Below are 26,248 nucleotides of genomic sequence, written 5' to 3' on the forward strand. Positions count from 1 at the left end.
GAGGCTCCTAGAAATAAGAGTCAGATAAATGAGCACTCCACTCCCCACCCCCTACAGCTTCCACGAGGTGAAGACACCTTCAGCCCAGGAGACACTGGGTCTGGGTCTGCTCATGAGCTGTTAGTGTTGGAGGCTGGATGACCATCCTCTGTGCATAATGGGCTCTGATGCCGTTCTGTCTCCACTCCTCCGTCTGCCTTCCAGGTCCACGGATACCTTTTTTCTCTGGAAAGAGCTCCTAGAGAGGGTCCAACCCCCAACCCCCATTCCTGTTCCCTCATGCCATCCATCCGACTAACGCCACACAGTGATCTGGAGCCGACCCAAGTAGACACAAGCCCGACACCTTGGTACAATTTTATTCACAAACTCCAGACACCCAGGCTTGGCCTGGCACAAAGGATGTGTTCTTGCCAGTGACAAAAAAACGGATACAGCACGTTCATTAATACTAACCATTTTAATTTAAATTAATAGCATTTCTGGAAGACAAATGCAGTTGATAGAAAATATAAAAACTTTTACTGTACAAATTTTACATCACATTCAAAAAAAGCAAGTGTGCGCCCGTGGCCACGGAGGACACTGGCTTTACACACACTAATGAAATCCGGGCTAACGTTGTAGCATCACACGAGCTCCCTAACGGCTTCACATTTATGTCTCTGCCAGGCCCCCTAATCAACACGGAACAGCGATGCAGGCATACAGGGCACACGGCTGCCCCCTGGGATCACAAAGAGAATGCCACGAGAGGACAGAGGGATTCCGGCGCCCTGCACTGACTTGGTGACACGGAGAGGTCAACATTGCTACACCGCCCGCTACCAACGGGGAGCTTGATTGAAGACCTCAAGCTGATGGAGAGCCAGGGGCTGCGGCTCTGGGGGTTAAAGGCAGCGGGGACACGGGCCCTAGGGTTTTGGAGGGGATGCTGGGGACTGGGGCTGTGCTGCGAAGGACCAAAGCTTGGGCTCCACTCTCAGACCCTGGTGGGGACCTCTGCAGCCCCCACAGGTCTCGCCAAGGAGGCGGTCCCAGCTTCTCCATCCCCTTCACAGTTGGCCGTGAGCGCTGAATTCACAGTATCTGGCCGTCCTTCATGTGTTTCCATGGCAGACAGGGAGAGCACACAGAAGGGCAGGCACGTCTTCCCAACCTCAATTCACAGTCACTTTGACAGGGAGAAGGGGACCACGTTTCTCTTAAAGGACAGGCAGCACAGAGGCCAGGCCAAGAGCTGGGCGGCTGTCCGGGGTCCTGAAGATGAAGGGCCTGTCCTCCAGGCCTTCAGCAACCCCTCAGGGTTCCTGGCTGAGCGTCAGTTCCTTAAGGGCAGGGACTGTGACTGCTCCCATCGCGGGGTCCCCTACACTTGCTCAAGACACTGTCAGTGCTCGATGAAAGCTTCTTGAACTGACCCGTAGGCGTGACACCCATCGGGGAGGCCAAGGGATGAGGGGGTGAAGCCAGCAGTCCCACAGAAGAGGAAAGACCCCCCCCCCCACCGGAGCTGAATCCAGCTGGCTTACATCTCTGGTCTTCCCCATACACACAGACCGGGAGGGGCTAAGGAGCTCAGGTCTGGGGCGTGGATGGGCAGCGGGAGCCTGGATACCTCACACTACTGCACAGCTGTGCTCTCCAGGCGAAGGTGGCCCGCCTGAGGGGCGCTTGACTCAGGAAGGCAGCCCTACCACTTCTAGGCAGTAGCCTGCTTCGTCTGACATTTTGGCCAGACTCCAGGGAAGGCTCTGAAGATTGGGAGCTTTGCTAGGTGGGTCTAAATGAAAGGGATGGGAGGGCCACATGCCCCCATCTTGGCTCAGAGCACGGACACAGGTTCTGGGTCTGAATCCAACCACATCTCCACCCTCATCACCCTTGGTCAGTCCTGGTTTGAAGACTAACATGGCGTAACACCCACTAAAGGCTTCTTTGCCATTTGGAACTGTTCTCCTTAGGTGACAGCTTCTAATGAAGATAGGCAGGATGTGCTCACATCACGATGGACATCCCCCAGTCAAGCCCCTCCTTCTGGTGCAAATATACATGCACAGATGGTCCTGACTCGGTTCAGGGGAGGCTCTGAGGCCTGGTGGACTGGGTGGTCTAGATCAATAGTGTGGAGGGGCACAGGCCTCCCGCCTTAGCTAAGAGCTCAGAACAAGGACAGTGGAAGAGTCAGGCGTGGCTATGGGCTTCCAACAGGATTGGAGGAGAAGGGGTGGGCAATTCCAGAACCCTGGCATGACTGATGGGGCTTCTGAAGAGCCAGGTCACCCCGTGGCTGGGAGGGTGGGCTCAGGAACCTGCTGCCTGCCACTTCTCCCTCCCCTCTCTGTTCTTCCTGAGCAAGCCTTCATGGTACACGCAGCTGCCAGGCTGGGCCTTAGCTCTGGGGTCAAATGTCAGCCAGGATTGGGATGTGTCTAAAAAGCTGACGCCCTGAGTGCCATCTCCTTGGTGTCTTCCTGGAAGCTGTGTGAAAGAGACCTCTCTATAGGTGCTGGAAACCCTGGCCACCAACCCCTGGATCAATCCAGACATTACTTGGATTTAATCTGTTTCAACTTTTCCAGCAGGTATGGGCTGGATTATTGGGGTCAAAAGGGAATCCAAGCCCTCTGGGAACTCCTGACCCTCATAATCCAGCTTGGTTCCTAGCCAGGGTTTCCTTTGCCAGAGGAAAAAAGGACAGTGTCCCTTTGTTAGGATAGGAGGAAAACCCTACAGGGACATTCCCCACGGATGGGGTTTAGGGCCAAAGCAGAGTCCAGGTCAAACTTTGTGGTCCCTATCCCACCCCGAGAACAGCCACAGTCATGATGCTTTTCTTCCTTTTCCGCACCGCCGCCAGGATCCTCCAGAGGGGAAGGCCAGTTCCGCCATCCCGGCCAGTGGTGGCAGAGTGCCTCTGTGGACCACTTTGTATTATTATCTGTTGTAAAGCATTGAGTTCACGCCCCAGAAACATACATGTAAACATTCGCTGCCTGTCGGGCAGGTCCGGTTGTTGGTGAAATCACTTTAAGAAACAGCAGGTGCAGCTCTATCTCCTGGTATTTTTGTGGATGAACATCTGAGTGGAGGACTCACACTCCTGGTCTGCAGCACTTAGGAGGGTGGACCGATGTTTCAAAGAGTGTTTTCATTTGTGTCATGGTGGTTATTTGGATGCTTTAGAAACACATTTAAGAAAGAAAGAAATCGGCAGAGAAACTGCATGGCTGGCTACATCTTTGGATTACTGGACTCCAGGACACCCAAGCCAAACCTTTCAAACCGGGGTACAACTTTGCTGCTGTTAATGCTGCAAAGAGGAACAAAAACATGGGTTACAGCCACGCTGGTCTTGATCGGAAGTAGGATAATGTTAGCTAAGGAGCGGGCCGGTTTCAGAAGCTCCACAGAGGACCCGCCCTAGCAAGAAGCAAGAACGGCTGCAAGCTGACAGCCTTGGCAGAGCTGCTCCTGGTCAGACTTGGCCGGGGTGCAAACACTTGGCACATCCCTCCTGGGGGACATGAGCTGGTTAGTGACAGAGTCCCCGGCACCTGGCAGGCTGTCATTGCCGTGGGCTCGACTGAGCTACTTTCTCACTTGCGGCCCAGGAGGGCTCTGCTCCGAGTGCAACTGGGAGAAAAGAGAAACTGGACCCCAAGTGCTGAGAGTGGCCTCACACAATCCTTCTGGAAATGGTCCCCAAACATTGCGGGGAGGGGGGCATCAGGACCCTCTAGGAGGCAAGTAGAAATGCAGACTCTCAGAACATGCCTCCAAAGACCTGGACTCCTTTGGGGGGACCCTGGAGACCTGCATTTGGGAAGCAGCACAGTGATTGTGTGTAGCCTCTCAGCCACACTCTTGAACACTGACTTGGGGTCTGGTACTTTCTGTCTGTAAAGGGAGTAACATTGTGGGGACTGGCAGCAGAAGCTTTGCTCTCGTCAGTGAAATTGTTTGGCGACAGGCCCCCTTTGTTTTAGGACCGCTTTCCTGAGGGCACCGCTGTGGACAGAGCCCTTCCCAGCTAGTGTCTTTCACAGCAACGGGACTTTGGCGTCCACGCCCTCCAGCGCCCCCCCAGAGAGGGCTGGCCTTGGGCAGCTCTGAAATCATCCCACTCCTTGTTGGACAAAACCTTGCAGGTTAACAGCCAAGCAAAAGCCCTGCCTCGCACTGTGGACCCAGCCAGTGGGAGGCCGATGTGCTTGTGGGGGCAGGGGGTGCGCGTCGGTCTCACGGGGGTGTTAGTGGGGAGACAGGGACACCTGGGCGCTGCCCCCAGAGGAAGAGTTAGAGAATGAAGTCCCGTCTGGGGGAGGCACCTCTGCTGGGCGGGGTGGGGGGGTCTGTTAGGAGGTCCTCGTGGACAGTAGTTATTCAAGCACACGCAGGCCATGGAGAGGGGAGGGGGCCAGTTTGAAAAACAACAAAGCGAAAGAAGTCTCGGGAGACGCCTGGAGCGGCAGAGATCGCATCCCCTGGGTTAGTGCCCGCACATCAGTTTGCGTTTGAGCGGAAGTCACGGTGCTGAGTGTCGATTAGGAGGAAGAAAGCCCCCGGTGCATGCAAGGCAGCCAGGCCTACAACCTATGGGCAGAAAGAGAAGAGAGGAGAACATAGTCAGAACCCAAGCCCATGGAGGGGCAGGGGGAGCGACAGAGGCCTGGCCAGGGCAGAGGGTAGGGGACCCACTTTCCCTGCAGAGAGGGAAAAAGGCGTCCGCACTCCATTCCAGGCTTGGCAGCACAGTGAGCTCAGGAGGGACCCGGCACAAAGCACCTGTCCCAAGCTCCGTCCCAAGCTCCCCCGGGACAGTCACAGAATGTTTAGACAGAGGTTGGCCGACGGACCCATGGCCCCTCAGCCCTTGACTATCAAAACAGACTTCCTGAAAGTTCACTCTTTCTGCTTACTGCATTCCCTTCTTTAGGCTCTGGTCAAAGGGCACCCTGGAGTTGGACCAAGGCTCCGAGTTCTCTCCCACCCCGGGACGAGCCGTCACCTGCCACAGTGGGTGGACAGGGGTGCTGCCAGGTGCTATGGGCCTCCGCTCGGCCCGGCCAGAACCCACAAGCCCACAGGACCCTTGCCGGTGGCCATTTCGCCTACAAGAATATCATTTTGGCTTAGGGGAACAAAACAGATAAAAACGGGGGAGCCGGATGCAGAGAGAGAACAGGAAGCAGGGTGCAAACAGGCAGAGAATGAGGGGAATAATGGAAGACACACTATTCCTCCAGAGCCGGACAGGAGTTCTGGAAGTCCAGGTGGCCGTCACGCGCTTTCCCGTAGTGGCGGCTCCGCCAGCGACTGGGGGTTGGCCCGCGACCATTGGGCCAAGTGTGGGAGGAGCGCAGTCCCCAGGTGATGGCACGGGAAGCAGACGGGTGGGGGAGGAAGCAGGATGCCAGGGCGTGGAGGGACGGCAGCACCGGCCAGAACGTCCGCCACCCCCCGGAAATAAAAAAGCAACAAGACAGATGGAAAAAAAAGAGAAAATGAGAATTAGAGGCAGAATGTGTTGAAGGAGAAATCATGAACTGGCCGGAAGCGCTGACTGAGAGGCTCATTCAGGTCGGCTGGCATGTTTCTCCCCAGTTGCTAACACGGATGGCTCTGGGCAGGGAGCAACACCCATTTGTGGTTCTGTCTCCCACCTGTGAAGTGAGAAGGTGGGGCTATATAGTCCTTAGGGAATCTGGAATCACCGTCTCCTGAATACCGGACCCACCTAGTGCAGCCTTCTCTTCTGTGGAGGACAAAACCAGGGCCCAGGATATTAAACACGTTGCCCCGAGTCCAGGGGAACCCCAGTCTCCTGGCCTCTGCCAGGGTAGCTCCTGCTGGAAACCCAGTTCCAATGAGCCCTCTTCTGGAGACCCTTTCTCAAGCTCTGGGTGGGCAGACAGGGCCCTGTGCATGCTCCCACAAAGGCTGTTCTTTGTCACGGCACTTAGCATGTTAGCGTCATTCCCTCATCCCTTCACCAATTACACTGCAACCTCCCGGCTGGCCTTGGCCTTCTGTCTCCCCAGCTGTGTACCAGGTACTCAGCAATGGCTGGGTAGAACCCACACCTCCAATGGCAACATTCTGTTGCACCCTATTTGCACTAGACTCTGACCCATCTTAATATGGACACTAAGGTGGCATTCTAAAAGACAGTATTCCCAACCCCAAACTGTCATTCCTCTAGGCCGTCCCTGCACATGGCCTAACTCAGCAGTTTATCACATTTCTTCAGTGAGTTCTCCCACCTGCATCCTCTGGTTGGGTGACCCATGCTGGGTCCCCCCTCACCTGTAGCTTGAAACCCAGTTTGGTTTGTTTTTAAGATGGGCCAGCCAACTATATCTAAGCCAAATCCAGCCACAGAAAGATTGATCATTTTAAAGGTTACAAAAAAATCAAAAACCAAAAAAACAAAGAACATATGATAGAGATCATAGGACCCACAAGCCTAAAATATTTGCCAACTGGCCCTTTCTAGACTAGGATGGATGCTGCCACACACCTGGGCAGTAGGTAGGAGATCCAGGTGCACCTTCTCCAGGGGCTCAGTGATGGGACGGCAGGTGCCCCAGGAGCCACCTTGGGTGTGTGGACAGGCTCCTGCCCCCTCAACTACCAAGAGCAGCTCCATTTTATCTGGCTTATATAATGGGACTCTGGGGGAGATCACACTTTTAGAAAGTGCCCTTTGCCTTAAAAAAGCTTAAAACCATTCCTATTATTCAGGGGTCTTTTCACGAATGCACTGCTCAACCCGCTTCCACACCATCCACAAACTAAGAATGGTTTCTGCCTTTCTAAATGGGTTGGGGGAAAAAAATCAAAATATTTCATGGTATATGAAAGTTGCACGAGGGGCACCTGGGTGGCTCAGTCGATAAGCGTCTGCCTTGGGCTCAGGTCATGGTCCCAGGGTCCTGGGATCGAGTCCCCCATTAGGCTCCCTGCTCAGTAGGGAGCCTGCTTCCCCCTCTGCCTGTGCTCTCTCTCTCAAATACATAAAATAAACATCTTAAAAAAAAAAAAAAAAAGAAAGCGGCATGAAATTCCAGTTGGCACATCCATAAAGCTTATTAGAGCCCCGCCAGCTTCCCGGTTTGCACGCCATCCCTGGCTACTCCTGCACCAAACGGCAGAGCTGAGTCCTTGCGACACAGGCCATACTTGGTACTATCACAGCTCTGCGCTGCTGCTGGGACCGCCACAAATCCCAGGCCGGCGCTGTGACTCCAACTTCCCTCCTCGCCTGCAAAGCCTAACGCAGTCTCCATGCTAGAAGCCCACTCCCTGATCTGGCCCCAGCCCCACTTTATAAAGCTGCCGAACTAGGCCTAGAACGAAGGACTTCCTCAGATTCCCACAAGGGGTTCGCAGCAGGGCAGAGGTCTGCTTTTGAGTGTTCAAGGAGAGAGAGAACCAGAGGGACAGAGCAAAAGGGGAATGAGACCGAATGTATAGGAGGCGCGAAGGTTGCCTGGTACCAAGGGGCACAAAGGACTGTGTGTTAAACAGAAGGCAGATGGACTTCCAGCATCAGAGTAGCACAGAAACTCAGGCCACGTGGTCCCCATCCCAGGTGGCTGATTTGGGGGCTAGCAAGCCGTCTCGAGTCTGCACCCTTTTAAGTCAGAGCTGCTCTGGCTTCCAACTGGCCCTATCTGGCCCCTTCCAAGGCAGACTCCTCTTGTCCAGGCCTAGCCTGGGACCAGCGTCAGCACTGCTCTGGTAACAGGGATATATAGGTTTTCACAGAAGAGGACTGGAGACGCTCGTGTCTCAGGAGTCTCTGAAATAAACAAGATCCTAGTATCTCTTGGGCAAGGGGACGAGTCTAGTCCACTCCGGCAAATCTGCTTTGTGTATTCCCCAGATCAAAGTCTTATGCAGACAGGGTGGACGGTGCCCTTTAAGACACCGGGTGAGGCTGCAAAGGCCCACTGAGGGGCTACTTACTCAGCAGACTTCCAGAAGTGGCCAGGGTGGGAGAGCCGCCGGTTCAACTTGGGCAGCTTCTCCAGCATGTCCATCAGCAGGGTGAAGCTGGGCCTCTCCTGCAGGTCGAAAGCCCAGCAGGCAGACAGGATCTCCTGCAAACAGAGCCAGCAAGAGTGGGGGTGAGAGCTGGCTGGAGGGAGGAGGGCACAGCTCGGGTACTCTGCACAGGGACCCTTTGATGCTCTTGAGCTGGGACCACCTCCATCTGGTGGTCCCCTGAAGAGCCTACCCATATTAAGAAGATCGGTCAGGCCAGGAGTAGGGCTGAGAAAGAATCTCAGAAAAGCTCTCATGCTTTCAGTGGAAAACAAAGCTCCTGAGCTTTCTCCCCTTTCCTTCTTAGACTGCCCTGGAATAACAGGAACAAAGCTGAACAAACAGCTAATAGGAAAGAGATCAGAAAACGGATTGTAGGGGCGCCTGGGTGGCTCAGTCGGTTCAGCATCTGCCTTCAGCTCAGGTCATGATCTCGGGGTCCTGGGATCAAGTCCCACATCGGGCTCCCTGATCAGCGGGGAGCCTGCTGCTCCCTCTGCTTGTGCTCTCTCTCAAATAAATAAAATCGTAAAAAAGGAAAGACAAGAAAAGAAATGGGGTTGTAGATTTTTCGAAATGGAAAGCAGAAGAGATGTCAGATGCTCAGAATATATGTGGGGCGGGGCTGCAACAGAGATGGGAGCCTCAGTGTTACAAGAATGGAGGCTGGGAGTGACCAGAAGGATGAAAAAGAGTACAGCACTTGAGAGTCAGCAGAACACCTGTCCCGACTGCCCCCCAAGGGGCATCAGGGTGGCTCAGGCGGTTAAGCGTTCAATTCTTTTTTTTTTTTTTTAAAGATTTTATTTATTTATTTGAGAGAGAGAATGAGAGAGAGAGAGCACGAGAGGGGGTAAGGTCAGAGGGAGAAGCAGACTCCCCACCGAGCAGGGAGCCCGATGTGGGACTCAATCCAGGGACTCCAGGATCATGACCTGAGCCGAAGGCAGTCGCTTAACCAACTGAGCCACCCAGGCGCCCAAGCGTTCAATTCTTGATCTCAGCTCAGGTCTTGATCTCAGAGTCGTGAGTTCAAGGCCTACCCTGGCATGGAGCCTACTTAGGGAAAAAAAAAAAGGGAGAGAGAGGGAGAGGGTAAAGCTCCTCTCACTTTGGTAGCTTGCTGCCTACTGTCTGGATCTGCACATTTACTGCATACCTTTCAGCCTTTCATTCAGGAGAGCTCCCATGAGAAAACAGGCCTGCCTACATAACCAAGCAGAGAGTGCTCACCCACTTAGGCTCAGCAACTCAGGTTTTTGTTCTTAAGTACAACTAGACCTGTGGGGTTGCCCACCAGGTCAGGAAAACAAGAGACCCTGAAGATAAACTGACCAGAACACTGACTCTGGAGAAAATTGTGTGTGTGTGTGGAAATGTGTGTGTGTGTGTGTAAAATTGTGTGTGTGTGGAAATATGTGTGTGTATAGAAGCTTCTCTATCCATAAAACAAGATTAGGGTGCAATAAAAAACATACCAACAAATAAGGAAGAGATTGAAATTAATAATATAACTTCTGAAACAAAACATTAGTTAGGAATACTGGCAGATAAAATCCTGGAAGTTCCCCAGACTGTGCACTCAATTTTAGGTACGGAAGAGAAAACATTAAAGAAGGTAAAAGACACAGAAGCTCACTAAGGACCAAATTCTGTCCAATGGGAGTTCCCACAAGAGAAAACAAAGGAACTATAGAGAAGGAAACTATATAATAAAGACATAATAAAAGAAAATTTCCCAGAAACTTTTGAGAGAAACTAGAATCATCATCTGAAAAGGCCCAGTGAAGGGACCTCACTGAAAAAAGAATATCAAACCAGGAAAAATAAACTTATTGTAAGGCATATTTTAATGAAATGTCAATGTAACAAGGATAAAGAGAAGATCCTAGATGTTCCCAGAGAGAATAAAATAGGGCATCTACAAAAGATTGAGAATTAAGATTAATATCAGATTTTTCAGCAATGCACTGGACACTTAGTAGACAGCAGAGCAAAAATTTCATCTTCTTAGGGAAGATTATTGTGAACCTCTTGGTGTGAAAACAAAATGAGGACTTGTTTAGGCATGTAAGGATTCAAAGATGATCTCCTATGCATCCACTGGGAGGGAGTTCCTTTAGGGTTCATTCTCATTTTGCTGGAATGCAAATAAAGAAATGGGAAGACATGAGATAACATGAAATTCTAGTACTGAACCAGGGATGAATGAAAAGAAATGGAAGGATGACAGCACTACAGTAGGCCTAAAATTCCAGTATCCATATTACAAGAAATCAGTGGGTCCTGAAAAGAATGGAACAAATTCCATTCCATAAGCAGTATGTAGGAGCTGCAAGACCTCAGGAATATGGTAAAGGTGGTGCTTGTGACCATTCTCGGCAAGAAAAAAAGAAAGGCAATCAGAAACTACAGGAAAGGGCGCCTGGGTGGCTCAGATGGTTAAGCGTCTGCCTTCGGCTCAGGTCATGATCCCAGGGTCCTAGGATCAGGTCCCGCATCAGGCTCCCTGCTAGGCGGGGAGGCTGCTTCTCCCTCTGCCTCTGCCTCTCTCTCTCTCTGACTCTCATGAATAAATAAATAAAACATTTAAAAAAAAAAAACTACAGGAAAAACCTGAAGCTGCACAAGAAAACCACGGTCCACATGTGAAGCCAACAAAATTGTGAGCCTTTGAGTAACTGACAGAATGAAAGAAAACAGATGGACCCACAAAGAAGAAAATGTAGTGAACTGCTTAGTCAGCAGCTAATGACAACTACCATCTATGATAACACACACACATATTTGTTGTCTTTTCACTTTTAGCCTCAATCTATAGACACAGCATGGATGATTTAATCATGTCAACACAAAATCAATCCTTAATAAAAAGATAAAGGGAAAGCTGATGGAAGTTGAGCAGAGGAGGGGCAGAGGGACAGGGAGTGAAAAGCTGCTGGAACAAGAAGCTGGTCTTTTGGAGAGTGACCTAAGGTAGGAGACCGCTGGTTTTCATTAAGAAGCATTCTGGCCTCTTTATGTCATCCTGTGCACACTACTCACTGTGGCTGCCATGGCATAGAAACTTGGTGGTGAACTTAGGGCAGTGTGGCTGGAGAGGCAGAGAAAGGTGCCCCCCAGAGGGCACTCCCTGCTTTTGACTATGATTCAAAATCACTTTTTTTTTTTTTTGAAATCACTTTTTATTGCCATTGACCCACACCCTCCCTACCCTCCAATGGCAATGTGTTTAAAAAAAAAAAAAAAAAAAAAAGACCAGAGAGGAAAGTCAACTTTCATGAACCAGAAGCTGACTGCTGGAACATTTTCTCTATGTCCCCGCTTCTCTGCTCCCTGGCCCTAATCTATTAAGAGGCTTCAAAGGACCCGTAACCCCACACTATAAGAAATCCTTCCAGAACAGAACATGAAAGATTAAAAAAGTTAATTAGATCTTAGCCCCAAGCCAAGCCAATTAAATCTTTCTCTCTGGTGGAGGCCCTGGTCCTGATATTTTTAAAAGCTCCCAGATGATTCTGATTTGTAGCCAGCACTGCACTCTGACTCCCTTGCCTCTGATGGGCTCTATACTCTGCTCCGGGCCTTCCCCCTCTTGAAGACTGCATCTACCGCTCTGTGTGCTAAGATTCTAAGTGTGCAGAGATAGAACAGACTGCTGCCAGGAAAGCAACTCGGTATTTTTTTCTTCAGATAAAACAAACATTTAGGCACACTCTGGTTTATAAAAAGGTGTCCCTCAAGACTTTACTGTAATGGGTAAAAACTGGAAATAACCTAAATGTCCAACAACAGAGAAGTAGTTACATTAGGGTGTAAGCCAGAGGACACAAGGGTAGACAGGCTTAAAAACAAGGACTTGCCAATGATTTGAGATAATAAGCATAACAAAAGACCACGTGGAAAAAAGGTCATGATTTAAAAAATCAGCTACATGTTAAGATCCTGATTTTGTTAAAAGATATGTATTTAAAAAAACTAAGGGGCGCCTGGGTGGCTCAGCCAGTTAAGTGTCTGGCTCTTGATTTTGGCTCAGGTCATGATCCCGGGGTCGTGGGATTCAGCCCCGTGTTGGGCTCTGCGCTGAGCGTGGAATCTGTTTGGGATTCTCTCTCCCTCTGGATCATCCCCCACCCCCTAGCCCCCTGCCCCACTCACGCCTCTCCCTTCTCTCAAATAAATCTTAAAAAAAAAAAAAAAAAGACTGGAAGGTAGTAGCTGCTTTAGCTGCTATTTGAACGACTCAATAGCCAGGAGCCCAAACCTCTCCTACCACTAGCCTCCTAAGGGGTCCAGGGCTGTGCCAGGGGAAAGATGGAGGCCAAGAGCACCGGGGTGGCACTCATCACCCACTTGCCTTGCTCAACAGCCCAGATGAGATGCTATTAATTGGCCAAAGAAGAGCCTGGTGTTGGTGCTACCTATCAGCATTCTGGTGTCATTCTTGGAGGAGCAAACTGTAAGGCAGTTTGCACTTCAACCAGATGGCAGGTCCTACTGAGGAATAAAGCACCCTGGGCATGATGTCATAAATGAGCATTCCAAAGATGCCCTAAAGGCTTGCTACCAGTCAAAGGAGGAAAATATGCGAATCTGTCAGGTCCCGAAGGAAGATCAGGTGCCCTTCTCACCGCGCCTGTCCCCATTTGCAGACGGTCACCCTACCAGCACCATCCCCTGGCTTCAGCAAGAAGCTCACAGCCCAGTTAGAGCTCAACTGGACCTGCACTGGGTGGTCCCTCCAGGCCCTCCCAGTGCTAGGCCACCCAGATGCTGCCTGGAGCGGATTCACAGCCGGTCTGGTGCCTGTTCGGTCCACTACTGTCTGATTAACATGGGATGGTTGACTGCACTGAAAACATGGAGCCCTGCGTTCCTCATACCACTGTGCTGGGGCCAGCAGACTTGTAAACGGCAATGCAGAGAAACCACCGACAGTATTTGGAAGCAGGAGGTCCGCACCTGTACTACCATCTGGCATTTTGACAAATACGCTGTGGAAACTTCGATCCGTTCCCGAACAGTTGAGAAGAACACTTTGGAGAGAGATTCATTTGATGCCATCGTGAAACCCCGTTTGTGTTTGGTGCAGGAGGATTTTATTACATTCTTTCATGTAAGTAACATACAGGGCTCTACTATCTTTTTCAGCTCATAACTCAATTAAAACCATGACCTTTATTTCTTTCCAGTCTTTTTTTATTTTTTAAGACAATGGTTTTTCCAAAGAAAAATAGTTGGGTAATAAAGGACACAGCAAAGAGGCCCTCCTGGCATACTTCTGCCTCCAGGCCCCATTTCTCAGGTGAGTGAATGAAGAAGGGCATACCTGCCGTGTGCCCGCCCCCCAACCCCCAGCCCTTCTTCCCCAAGAACAGGTAGCTACTCACAGTGACTTCCTTCCCCAGGCTGATGGAGGCCAGGACACGCTTCATACCCTCTCCGCTTCCAATCTGCCAGATCAAGGCCTCTGCAGCTTGGTTCTTAAAGGGCCAGTCTCTTGCTTGCAGTTCATACCAAACAGTCCTGTGGGGACAGCCCGTGCGGTGTGAGCTGCTGAACCACCCGGCCCAGCTCACGCACCCAGGGGGGCTCCTGCTGCCACCGTGCCAGGAACCCAGCCAGAGCAGCCAGCATCCTGCTCCAGCTTTCCCCACCCCCCGGGCTTCCCGAAATACTGTGATGGCATCCTGGTGGCTCCTCCCAGGCACAAGCAGACCCATGGCCCAAAGCACCTATTGTGGTGGGAAGTCTGAGGCTGCAAACTCTGAACAGAGATCCTGTCGAACCTCAGCGGGGCTCAGGCCTACATCCAAGGTTGTTTGAGGAGTAACAAACACCAAGCCCAGTGCAAGCACCCACGTCAGGAGAAGAAGAGACCACGCCAAGGGAAGGTACCCTGAGATTACAGGGTGAGGCCCTCACTCAGCCTCTCCAAGCTCCCTCGCCTTTCTCGACTCATCTTGGCCTTCTCCCTTGGCCCCCCACCGCCCAGTGCTGGGGCCACTAGCCACGTGCGGCTACTGAGCGACGGACACGTGGGAAGAGGACCCGTGGGGCGCTGCAGCTGTAACATGCTCACCAGATGCTGGAAGCTTTGTGGGAGTAAAAGAACTCCTTAAGTTTTTGTTTTGATGACATGTTGCAAAGCTCACATTTGGGATCTACTGCATTAGACACATTATTACAACAGATTTCATCTGTTTTTCTTCTTTTAGTGTGGCTGGGAGCAAACTTTAAATTCTGTATCTGGCTCACATTTTATTTCTATTCTATTTTTCTTTGGTCAGCTTCGTGGGGCACTAGAGGCCGGCTGGCAGGAACCCTGGCTCTCCCAGAGGGACAGGGCTGAGCTCTGGTCACCGTCCGCATGGGGCACTGGGTGGGACTGACAGCTTAGTCACCTTAGTGAAGGTGTGACTGTCAGTGACTGACACCTAAGTCACCTTAGTCCTCGTGAAGCAACCTTATAGGAGGTACTGTAATTCTCTGCATTTTACAGTGGGGGAAGAGTAAGTCAAGGATGTGGTCCCTTAGCCAACAAGCGGCAGAGCCAGGCCTCCGAGCACAACAACACCCCCCCTGCCCTCCCTACCCCCCCTCTGCCAGCAGGATCCCTTCTTTTGGCCACATTTGGCCTCAAAGCTGCAGGAAGGGGGACGTCAGGGGCCGCCTCACCCAAATGCATAGATGTCAGCAGCTTTGGAGAACGGCAGCTGGTCCTCGTCCTTCCCGGGGGTCATCTCGCGGACGATCTCTGGGGCCAGGTAGCAGAGCCAGTCATGGGACAGCTTCAGCTGGTTCTCACGCCTGGAGGCCAAGACGCCAGGGCAAGGGCACGGGGCCTTTCAGCCAGCAGCCAAGAGGCTGCCTAGCACACCTATGCCCCAGGACCAGGATGCCACCCATGCGTGGCCCAGAAAACAGCTCGCTTATCTGCACTTGCAGAGGCACCGGAGGGAAGAGGGATAACCAGCTTCTTTCAGGAAAACGGATCAGTAACGAGTATTAGCAGGGAGCGGATTCTCCATCCCAGGTAATCAGTCTGCCTGTGTATCCTACAACCTGGCCTGGGGCTCCAGACAGACTGCCACTCTCTCTCCAGGAGGTCCCCCCCAGATTCTTGGAGAGAGGCCTTTCTCCCTACCCCGACCCTTCAGGATCTGGGGAAATAAAACCTGATGCTCTTCCTCATCACCTCTTCCTCACGGGGCTTGTGAACCCTAGGTCACTCCTAGAATATCTGCCCATTTCCCAAACCAATGGGGACCCAGCCTCTTATGCGGGTCAGCCTGAAAATGAAGTGCTATGTGCGAGGAACCCCAACATCACCCAAACCTGATTCTGGACCAGAACCACAGGACAGGACCTCAGTGAACCTGACCTTTCCTGCAGGAAGGGCTGCCCCTCAGCAACGGACAGTAAGAGCTATATCTCCAGGCCTGGCTGGCACTGCCCAGCCCCTCCCTGTTCTGTGCAGACACCCAAAGCCAACTTACCGGCCCTCTCGGACCACACCCGAGATGCCAAACAGCCCGAAGTCTGTGATGACCACTTTGCCATTGTCATAGAAGACGTTCTTGGATTTGAGATCTTTGTGCACAATGCCCTTGGCATGTAGATAGCCCATGCCCTGGAAAACAGCAAGCCTCATGTCAGTGGGGCGGGAAGATGAGGGACAATGATTCAGCTTCCACCCGGGCTGGGCCATGAGCTGGATGCCCTACCCAAGTCAGCTCAAGTAATCTTCAAAATCCTATGCAGTAGGATGATCTCCATTGTACAGACGAGGAAACCAAGCCTCAGAGAGGGGAATTCACTCGCCCCAGGCCACACAGCAGTCAAGCAGCATTGCTGAGGTTTGATTCCAGGCTAGTCCATGTCACCAGGCTGTCCACAGGCACCGTGTACTTGGCTCAAGTGTGAAGTGTGGGGAGGGGGGCGGGGGGGGGGGGGGGGGGGGGGGGGGGGCAGGAAGTATAGAAAGAGCGATGATACCCTCCCCCGTGTTAAGTCATACAGGAACTGAGCGATCTACAGGGTCTCTATCAGGCTTTGTACAACAAGCCTCTACGCTCAGGCTAGGCAAGGGCTCAGGGTGGGGAGCTGTTCCCTCTCTCACTGTGTCTCTGTCAAATAAATAAATAAAATCTTTAAAAAAAAAAAAAGATGTCAAGTGCCCAGGTCTGGAGCACAGACTCCCCGCCCTTCCCACAATTTCACAGTGTTTCCAGAATGGCCCCCAAATCACAAACCTAGATCAAGTTCAGGACCCTGTTATTGTATTTTGAACCTCAAAACACCAAAGATGAGTACAAAAGGAAGTGGCTTAGAAGGTTCCAGCGGAAGGGGAACAGCTTTTCGGCAAGACCAGACAGATTGCTCAGGAGGATTGCTTTTCGGCAAGAGGAAAACCAAACAAGCCAGCAGAGAGGGAGCTTCTGGCTCTGCAGTTCTAATATCTCTGAGTAGCTTTCCTTGTCTGCCCCTAGAATCTTCCAGATAGCTCATCCATCTGACCTCAGCCGGTCAACAAGCAGACACGGACTCCCCAGTGTTCTGACCATAAGGAGAGAAAACTAAATTAGGGGAGGAGGGCAGAGCAGGGGAGACAGAGGGGAGCAGGGCTCAATGAGTTTGGGGGACACTATGAAGCAGGTGTGACACCCAGCAGCTCCCCCCAACTCCTCTGAAATGAGACTTAGCGCAGATGAAGGCATAAATGTGCTATTTTAATTTTGAGGCTTTAAAAGTTTAATTCATTAATTCAGCCACACGGTGACATGTGGAAATCTTGGTTTGCTCATGAAAGTCACTGTGATTTTTGTGTTTTCCTTGCTACACACACACACACACGATGGACGGAAGGAGGGAGGGAGAAAAAGGAAAGGTAGGGGAGGAGGCAGGGGAGGAGGCTGGGGACAGGGAGTTGGGGGGAGCTGATAAGAGGAAGCTTTTCAACAAAAACAAGAAAAGAGGAACCCCGACCCAACAGCAGTCTGGCTTCTACCCAAGCCTGCTTGGTGCTAAAGAAAGCAACTTATAAAGAAGCTTTTCTTTCATTTGTGTTTCATTACTTTAAAAAAAAGATGAAAGAAAGAAAAAAGGCTGCCTGAGGGCCAGTCCTCATGCGACCTGGATTTGGATTCTTGAAGGCAGAATGCATGGGTGCCTTCACCCCGCCCTTAATCAGTTCTAGCAGACTCTCCCTGTGTGCCAGGCCCTGGGCCCAACGTGCTCTCAGCAGATTACCCCACTCTACTCTTGTGCCAATCCAATGGGGGAGGCTACGTTGGAATTCCCATCTTACGGGGAAGCAAGCCAAGGCTGAGAGAGACTGAATGACCTGCCCAAAGTCACACAGCTGGTGTGACCAAGATTCGAACTCAGGCCATGTGTCTTTAAAGCCTCCTGCATTCCTCCCCGACCAACTCATCCGTCATCCCAGACGGGGCGTCAGGCTCCTGGTTCCAAGCAGGTGAGGCGCAGACAGAGGGAAGGAGATGGGGTCCCACCCTTGAGGTGCCCCAGCTCAGAGACGACACGAAGCAGGGGATGGCCAGGAACCCTGGAACCAAGTGGGTAACCCTTTACCTTGATGATCTCCTGAGCAATCTGTCTGGTCTTGTTGATGTCCAGAGATGTCTTGGGGTCCCTCACAAATGAGTGCAACGTCCGCCCCTTGCAGAAGCTGTCGAGAGCGGTGGGGTCCTGCTGAGGGGTGGGGCCAGTGCAGCCGAACCCCAGCCCTCAGAAGCCTGAGAGGAGCTGTGGAGAGAGCTGTGCCCCTGGCCTCCGGAGGACTCTCTCTGTCCCCTGGACCGTGGGCACCACGATCCTCGTTCTCCACCAAGCCTGACACCCATTCCTTCTTGGGCCTGGCCTGAGTGTGCAAAATCACACACACACACACACACACACACACACACCCCGTTCCCTGTGGCTCCGGGCCTGCCCACCCCAGAACAGGAAACCCAGTTCACCAAGGTTCCTGGCAACCCAGAGCAGCCCAGCCTTGGAGGATTCGAGGAAGAAACATGCCCCCTCAAACTCAGCGAAGAACCTGGTCTTTTAGGACTGTAAGCAGGCAAAATTTGGGGCTTTCCATAATGATTCTCATGATCATTTTTACTGTTCTCTGATCACAGAGATTTCATTACAGTAAAGGCGTGTGTAGGAGGGGGTGGCATCACGGGGTGTCAGTGATTACTGGACAACAGGTTCAAGTTTTCGGGCCTCCCCCTGCAAGGACTCCTAAAACCCGGGTGAGCAAGGACCCAGAGAGAATGTATGGCTCATTCCCTGTTCCCGGGAGAAGTTCAGGAAGGCATCTCATGAAGGGCCTGGTTTTAGGAAACCTCTCCAAGGAGATAGGATTCTTGGAGCCTCAGACACTTTGAGAACCGGCTGAGGGGTCTGGGATATTGGCTGATGGCTCCTTGTCTGTTTTCGAATCCTCTCAACATATCCTAAAACGTGAATTTTTTTGGTAACGAACGTTTTGCTATTTTGTCCTATGTATTCCCTTGAAGCAGACTCAGGTTCTCAGAGCCCTGGGTGGGTGAAGAGATGAATGGACGGACAGCGCTGGGGGCTGGGACCCTGCCAGTTGCTGAGCTGGTGTAACCTAAAGCATCATGTTGTCAGGCTTTGGGCTGGCATTTTGTCCCCTTGGTGTGGCGACCTGGGCGGTATCACACTGCTCAGGAATTCTGGTGGTTCTGCTTTACGTCTCTGATAAACAGGCAAAAGGGAAATTAATTTTTACTTAGTAAATACAGTTTGTTTGAGGGGGGAAAAGATTCTTCCAAAGTACAGGGTCTGGCTACAGGGAATGTCATCAGAATATTAATGAGGGGGCTCTTGGGGGATGGGATTCAAGTGATCTCTAGTTTCTTCTTGAAACCTCCATGTATATTCCAAAATATCTTCACTAACCTCTTATTGCTGTTCCTGACTGTAAAAGTAAACACCCACCAACTTTTTGAATGCCATGGGCCAAAATGTTTCAGCCTCACACCCCTGGTGCTGGGGGGGATGGGCAGTCACACACCAAAGTGGGGGTGGGGGGACACCGGTGAGCACTTTCTGGAGTAGAAACAGACAGTGTATGTCAGAGCATCACATGCTATACTCTCGCCGAGCACGTACCCTCCCAGAAGGTCACCTACACAGAGAAACAAACATGTTCATTACGGCAAAGTGCCCAACAAAAGAGGACCGGCTAAATAAACTGGGGGCGACCAGTGATCAGCCAGAGAGAGAACCCAGAGCCCGGGCCACTTTCAGTGATTCATGCTGGTTGGTAGCTTGAAATCAGCTGTGGGAAGAGTATTTACACCACAGGAATGAAGAGATGCCACAAACTAGGGCTTCCCTCCTCACCACCCAGAAACTGGTGGTTCCACATTTACGAGCACACTGCTGGGGTCGACGACGTGCCAGGAACGCTGGGTGAGCATTAAAGACTGTGGTTGGCCTCAGACCTGCACTCAACCTGGGGAAAGCAGGTGCGAACCAGGAGGACCTGTGCTAATTCTTACAAAGGAATAGTTTAAAAAACATGAGTATACACAAACTTCTGTATTTAAACAGAAGGCACGATAAGGATCTGTTCACAGTATCCACCTTGAGGGAGAAGAAGCACCCAGTTGGGATGGGAGGAGACTGGTTTTCACTCTGTACCTTTCTGGAACCTTTGACTCTATCCTTAGGCATCATTTTGTTTATTTGTTCATGACAATGGGTTACCTGATGGGGAAATTATACCCCATTTTGGTTCTCTTCTTTGCACCTTGTCCTCCAGAGCGTTCTGGCAAACAATGGGGCCCCTGGGGAAAGGGTGGGGGCGGGCAGGAGCTTGGTTACCTGGTAATGATGGCCAGGTGGGGCGGGTTCATGCAGGCCCCCATGAAGAGCACCACGTTCTCGTGTCTCGTCTGCCGGTAGTTCATCACCTCCTTCTTAAACAGCTTCAGGTGGTCCTGGTTGTGGCCGTCCATCTCCAGCAGGCGGATGGCCACCTCGCCGTGCCAGCGGCCACGGTGCACCCGGCCCCAGCGGCCCTGCCCGATGGGCTCGCCCAGCTCCACCTGCTCGAAAGGGATGTCCCACTCCTGCAGGTACACACTGGTCTGGCTGGCCTTGCGAGAGATGGGGCCCCGCCAGGGCCGGCGGGAGCTGGGAAGATCATCCACCTCGTCCTCATCATCCTCTGCGTCTGACTTGCCGGCCTCTGGCTCCTCGGCCTGGAAGGAGGGGGAAGGCATAGAGAGGGGCAGCGGATCTGGGGTCAGCCAACTCGCCCTCCCCAGAGCCCCAGGAGAGAGGCATGGGGTCAGGAGGCCCGGGTTCTCGTTGCAGCTCTGCACTGGCTTGCTGTGGACAGTGGGCGGGTCACTTAGCACCATGGGGCCTCGATGTCCTCACCAACAAAACATGGCGCGTCGCCCAGGTGGGCCCTGAGGCCCTTCTTCCCAAGAATGCTCTAAGATCTACTGATGAATAACTAATCGCTAGGAAAAAGCATTAACATGCCCTGGCATAGACGAATTTGACCCCACTTATCCTTTCTGGGCATTCCCTTGTTTAAACTGGGTTTCTGACTGTCCTCCAGGCAGGAGTGAAGCAGTCAGTTAACATTCTAAGCCACACTGCATGGCCAGGGAGCAGGTTCAGCTGATACTTTGGTTCAAGGATTAACACAGAGGTTCTTGGGCCTGGCTACGATCAGAATCATTTGGGGGCCTCTGACATCATACAGATGCCTGGCCGCACCCCAGACGGACTGAACTAGAGTCTCCCACGCTGGGCCTGGGGGGCCTTGGGCTAGGGTGGGAACCATGAGAGTTGAGAGCTTACTTTAGCTTCAAAAATAAAAAACCAAAAAGAAGCCTGCTCTGTTGCATTCCTCATCATTGCTCCTTGCTACACACCTGCCCGCAATGGGCTCCTAAGATGGCCCTTGCCAGGGCCTGGCACCCACACGCTCCCCACACCCCTGTGTGTGTGCTGAGACGAGGAGGAGAGGAGAGAGAAGGCAGGGTCTCCGGGCTGCGCGTCATCCTCACTCACCTCCACATCGTGATCCTCCAACACGTCTGCTTTTGGCTGGTTGTCGAGCCTAAGAATCAAACAGTTTGTCAGGGAGACCCTGAGTGCAGGCCACTCTGTTCTCAGCTAGGCAGGGCACTCCCAGGTGAGGTCTGAGAGAGGGCTACTGGGCCCTCATCCTTACTGTGACCCACCTGCCTGTGGGAAAGGCAGTATGGATGCCAAAGAACCAGACAGGAGGCTAAAGACCAAACCCCGTTTCCCTTCTTTGGCCTCGGCCTTCTTCAGACTAACCTGAGGGTGGTGGGGAATGAGGGGTGGGCAGGAACCACCAAGGCCCTTTCAAATCTGAAGCCTGGTACACGGGGTTCTGAATGAACACACACACACACACACACGGGACTTGAACTTCTACTTGAGAACCAGCTCTGTCACCTCCTAGCTGTGTGACTTCATGTAATTTCTTAACCTCTCTGTGGGGGCTTTCGCCTCCGTACATTAAGGATGACACCTACTGCGATACCTACCTTCACCAGGCTGAGGACTATGTGAGGAAACGGGAGTCAAGGGCTCAGCAGAGCCAGACATGGGGAAGGGGCTCCGGAAACAGGAGCTATTTTTAGTAGGTGTCTCTAACTCCGAGTGGCCTTTGCCCACCTCTCCTGGGTCATAAGACTGCCCCAGGTTCACACATATCCCTCCCCATGCAGACTGCACCCACAGGAGGCTAATAAAACCCTCTGGCCGAGTTCAATTAGCCCAAGAAATATCCCACCCGGCTGGCCCAGGTACACGGCAGCGTCCAGAGCGGGAGGTCAGACACACAAGGCGGGGTGGGAGGTGGCCAGGGGTGCAGGTCAACCTTTAACAAGTCCCCACGGAAAAGAAAGAGAACACAGAATAGGAGGCCTACCGGGTGCTGTCTGCCGCATCAGGGGATGGGACTGCCTGTGGAAATGCTGAAATGTCTAGAGGAAACAAAAAGCAAACACAAGGCCTGAGACCCCCTTCCCCCACCCCCTCCCCCAAAGGACACAGTGCTTGTGAAGCTGGCCCACCCCGTGGAGTGGCTCCTCCCTGAGTGGCCAGCCCCTCACAGGGCCGCGTCCCTATTCACCCGGCCACTGCCACTCCTCAAACGGCACATGGATGCAACCTTCACAGCACTTGGTTTTGCCCACACAGCTGGGTGCTGGAAAGGGCCTCCAGGTGAGGGAGGAGGTTGAGATTCTCCAGTGAACCCCATTCCCCTGCGGCCAAACTGCCCCCTAGGAGCAAGTGGTAAAAGCAAACTGGGTATTACTGACTGGACGTGGGGGGGTCTGCTCAGAGGCAGCAGCTGGTTACAACAGCCCTTGAGAGCAGTAAGACTCATGGGGGGCTCAGGCCAGCAGAGGCCCAGGGCAGGGCTCGCAGGGGGCTCAGTAGCGACACCTGGTGCCTGGCTCAGCAGCTGGCATTTCTGGTGGGAGCCAGAGGCCCCGCCCCCTTGGCTTCCAGGTTTGGGAGGCTGGCGGAGCAGTTCTCAGCAGAGAGGAAGAAATGCACAGTCCACACCTACAGGGGCCTGGATATTGGGCAGGTGGGGCTGACCCCGAGCCCGGGGCTTTCCCAGTTTTAGCACTGAAGTCCCTGACCCCTCCTAGCCTGCGCACACCTGGCCAAAGCCATACGGATAGTCCTGTAAGAACTTACAAATGCCCCAAATTGCTCCCCTAATGGAGCTGGGTTGGAGAACAGAAAAGCCCGGACTAACCAAAATATCATGACTTCAAGACAGGTCTGTTTAACCCAGGAGAAAAACAATTAGCTACAGTCTTTGTCTAAACACACTGAGACTTCATATGGCTAAATTAAGAATTAAGGTTGCCGATTATGTATACGAATGCTTGTCATCCTCAGCTGGAGAAATAAGTACTAACCACATAAACTCCTTGGGGGCAGGAATATGGCCAAATGCAAAGGTTGGCATGTAGTGGGTGGGCAAAACAATTTTTGTGGAAGGGAATCAATGAGATTGAAAGTTGTCTCCTTGAAACTTTCTAAAATAAAGCTGCATTTTATCTTATCACCAGCAGATGGCGTGAGGCAGCAAGGCTCAAGAAGGGGAAACTCGCAGACTTTTCCAAACTGGCTTCTCTTTCTAAGATAGCTTCTCTAAGTAGCTTCCTTGTCATGATGTAGGGGGAAGATATCCTAACAGATGCTCATAAGGCATTGGCATAAAGGTCTCTCCCTTCATTCTGCAAACAGGATTTCTGCCACCTCCCAGCCGTGTGACCCTGGGTAGGTTGCCTGTAGTCTCTGTTCAAGAGGCTGAACAGGGCAGATGCCAAGGGCCCTCCCAGCAGATCACTGCCCCTGTGAAGGACCCCCCTCAAGGCGACCCACCCTGCTCCCTTTCCCAGCCGTGATACACAGTCAGCTGTCAAAACAAGTGTATGTGAGGGGCGCCTGGGTGGCTCAGTTGGTTAAGCAACTGCCTTTGGCTCGGTCATGATCCTGGAGTCCCAGGATCGAGTCCCGCATCGGGCTCCCTGCTCGGCAGGGAGTCTGCTTCTCCCTCAGACCCTCCCCCCTCTCATGTGCTCTCTTTCTCATTCTCTCTCTCTCAAATAAATAAATAAAATCTTGAAGAAAAAAAAAAAAAACAAAAACAAGTGTATGTGAGACTCAGGCACCTGAGAGGAGAGGGTGCCCAGGGGGGCTGGACAGAGGGCTCACGGCAAGGGGCAGTTAGTGGAACCATGCAGAGGACTCACCTGGAAAGATAAACTGCTGTCTATGATGAATGAAGTAGGCAGCTTTAAACAGAAGAGGAGGTGAGTCACACACACAGAACAGCAAATGCAGGGGCTTGGCGAGGGGGGCTGGTTACAGGGTGGGGCAGAGCAGGGTGACCCATGCAGGAAGAAGAAAGGGAGCTGGAAGGAAATGGGTGCTAGCAGGAGCCCCCAGCAGGGAAGGGGCTGGCCCCGGAGGACTTGCCGCAGAGGCCTGGCCCATTCCATTCGCCTCCCAGGCTCACCTCTCTGTCAAGTGCATGTGAGCCCAGAAGGGTGAGACACAAGGGGGAGGAAATAGTGCCTGTGAAAGCCGGCTGGGCCGCGTGCAGAGGAGCGGCCTCCCTTGGCCCCACACTCACCCCCAGAGGAGCTGAGGCCTCAGCAACCCGACCTCACCATCCAAAACAGAACAAAAACCCACCTCTCTTAATCGGGACTAAAGGGGATGCGCTGGGGGTCTGGACTCTGAGAGCTGTCATATGGTAAAACAGGGGTACAGATAGCCTTTCCCCAGGTTTATTCTTCGACATAAATGGAAATGCCCCCCCAGAGTACAGAGTGGGTACATGGTAGGAGTCATTCCTTCCCCAGGTTAACCACAGGGCCAGGCCCCGGGCACGGCCATGACCAGCAAGATCATAGATCCTGGACAGAGTGAGGGCTCTGTGCAAAGGACAATGAGGGCCCAGCCCACAGACGTCAGGGAAAGCTGAGAGGCTCTGGCTGACATCACAAAATGGACTTTTTCTGTGGCTATTGTTTTTCAAACAGGGCCTTCCTTTTAGAAAAACCCAAGCTAGAAGTTTAGCAAAAGATCCAGTTTCAGAGCATAATGACAGAGCAGAGTGCAAAGAGACGGTCACTCCAATGGGCTGTGGCTCCATTGCGGGGGGGGGATGGGTGTGCTCGGGACGATGCAGGAGATCTCCAGCCAGGCGCACGGCAAAAGAGAAAAGATTCCTACAAAATCTCAGTCTCCCAGCACCCCTGAAAGAAGTCCCTAGGACCCTGGTAAAAATGGGTCTAGAGAGGCTGCCTGGCCTCCTGCTGGCTGCCCGTGGCCCCAGCTAAGGGTCGCCTGGCACAGAAAAAGCTGTGCCTCTGTCCTCCCGGGCCTGGAGCCCCAAGGGCCAGTGACAGGTGGGGCCTGACCTGACCAGGCCCAGAGCAAACTGGAGTGTCCCAGTGGCTGCTCCTTCCTCCTGGCTGCCAACCGAAATACCCAGAGGGTCAAGACCCAGCTGCAAGGAGCTGCCAGGGGGGGCCAAGGCCTGGGCTCATCCTGAAATAGGCGAGTGGGCCTTGCTCTGTACCTTGGAGAGGTGGGACACCCCAGGCCTGGCTGAGAGACGGGGCCCTACAGAGCATGCACTCCCCCTGAAACTCAGTGTCCGCATCTGCACAGTGGGAATAACCTAATCCCAACTTCACGGGGGTCTCCTGTTTTATGGGAACAAAGAGGGAACAAAAGCTCCCCCCTTAAGCAGCTTATTCAGATCACAGAGCAGGTAAGCAATCGAGCCCCAGTCCCTCTCCCAGGCCTTCTGGGCCTGCCCCAGCTCCCTGTGCTCCTGCCAGGCTTTCTGAGCGCTCAGAAGCTGAGTGAACAATGCCCATGAGATCCCATGTACAGGAGGGCAGTATGGGGATTGTGTCAAGAATCCAGGCTTTATGCCAGACAGACTTGGCTTTGATCCTGGCTCTGTCCCTTACGTGTTATAAAGCTCAGGGCGAGCCACTTCCTCTGAACCTCAGTGTCCCCATCTGTAAAATGGGTGTGGTAACAGCACCTACCACAGAGCTCTCATCAGGTGTAAATACGGTAACATACTTGAGCTTGGCATAGTGCTTGGCTCCTGGTAAAGGCTCTTAGTGGTGGCAGTGTTTGACCTTGAGCCTGTTGGTGTGTGCTGAGACGGGACACTGGACCCCATCCTGAAGGCACAGAAAAGCCCCGAGGTGTGGTACCTGGGAAGTTGAACCTGCTGTCCCGTTGGCCAGGAGAGGGGTTGGGGGGCGTGGTGGCACTGGATGGATTGGATGATGTTGGGAAGGGTGCCGGCGAGGAGGGCGTGGAGGATGTGGTGGAGGACGGGTTGCTGCTGGAGTCCAGGTGGTTCATGGCTGGAGGATGCTCCTGTGGGACCAGAGACACCAGAAGTGGGCAGGGACTGTCACGGCCCTGCCTGGCCTGCCCCTCCCATGCCCCATGCTGAAATCCTCCCCTCCTGCCTAAAAACGAGGTAGTCTGCCCAGGGCATCCTGACATTTTACTGGTCTAATATTCAAGACCCTCACCTTGATGCCCATCCCCTAAGGGACTCCTGCTCATCTTTCCTGAGCTCAAACATACTTTC

General features: G+C 52.6%; 1 protein-coding gene across 2 annotated transcripts in view; it reads right to left on the bottom strand.

Moving 5' to 3' along the window:
- Positions 1-349: 349 nt before the first annotated feature.
- The window catches only part of KSR1 (kinase suppressor of ras 1), a 147,249-nt gene continuing 121,350 nt past the window's right edge, over positions 350-26,248 (bottom strand). The window contains exons 10-21 of one of the 2 annotated variants that reach the window (XM_044921606.1): positions 25,860-26,028; positions 23,868-23,909; positions 22,019-22,073; positions 21,127-21,175; positions 19,921-20,300; positions 17,647-17,743; positions 15,552-15,685; positions 14,731-14,862; positions 13,443-13,578; positions 7,975-8,108; positions 5,239-5,319; positions 350-3,313 (exon numbers count right to left, since the gene is read on the bottom strand). In XM_044921606.1, the coding sequence (XP_044777541.1) occupies positions 3,235-3,313; positions 5,239-5,319; positions 7,975-8,108; positions 13,443-13,578; positions 14,731-14,862; positions 15,552-15,685; positions 17,647-17,743; positions 19,921-20,300; positions 21,127-21,175; positions 22,019-22,073; positions 23,868-23,909; positions 25,860-26,028 (1,488 nt within the window). In that variant the 3' untranslated portion in view covers positions 350-3,234. The remainder of the gene's footprint in view (positions 3,314-5,238; positions 5,320-7,974; positions 8,109-13,442; positions 13,579-14,730; positions 14,863-15,551; positions 15,686-17,646; positions 17,744-19,920; positions 20,301-21,126; positions 21,176-22,018; positions 22,074-23,867; positions 23,910-25,859; positions 26,029-26,248) is intronic. The other variant, XM_021704229.2, reaches the window with a different exon arrangement.

The sequence above is a fragment of the Neomonachus schauinslandi genome, chromosome 15, assembly GCF_002201575.2.
Source record: "Neomonachus schauinslandi chromosome 15, ASM220157v2, whole genome shotgun sequence".
Taxonomy (NCBI): Eukaryota; Metazoa; Chordata; class Mammalia; order Carnivora; family Phocidae; genus Neomonachus; species Neomonachus schauinslandi.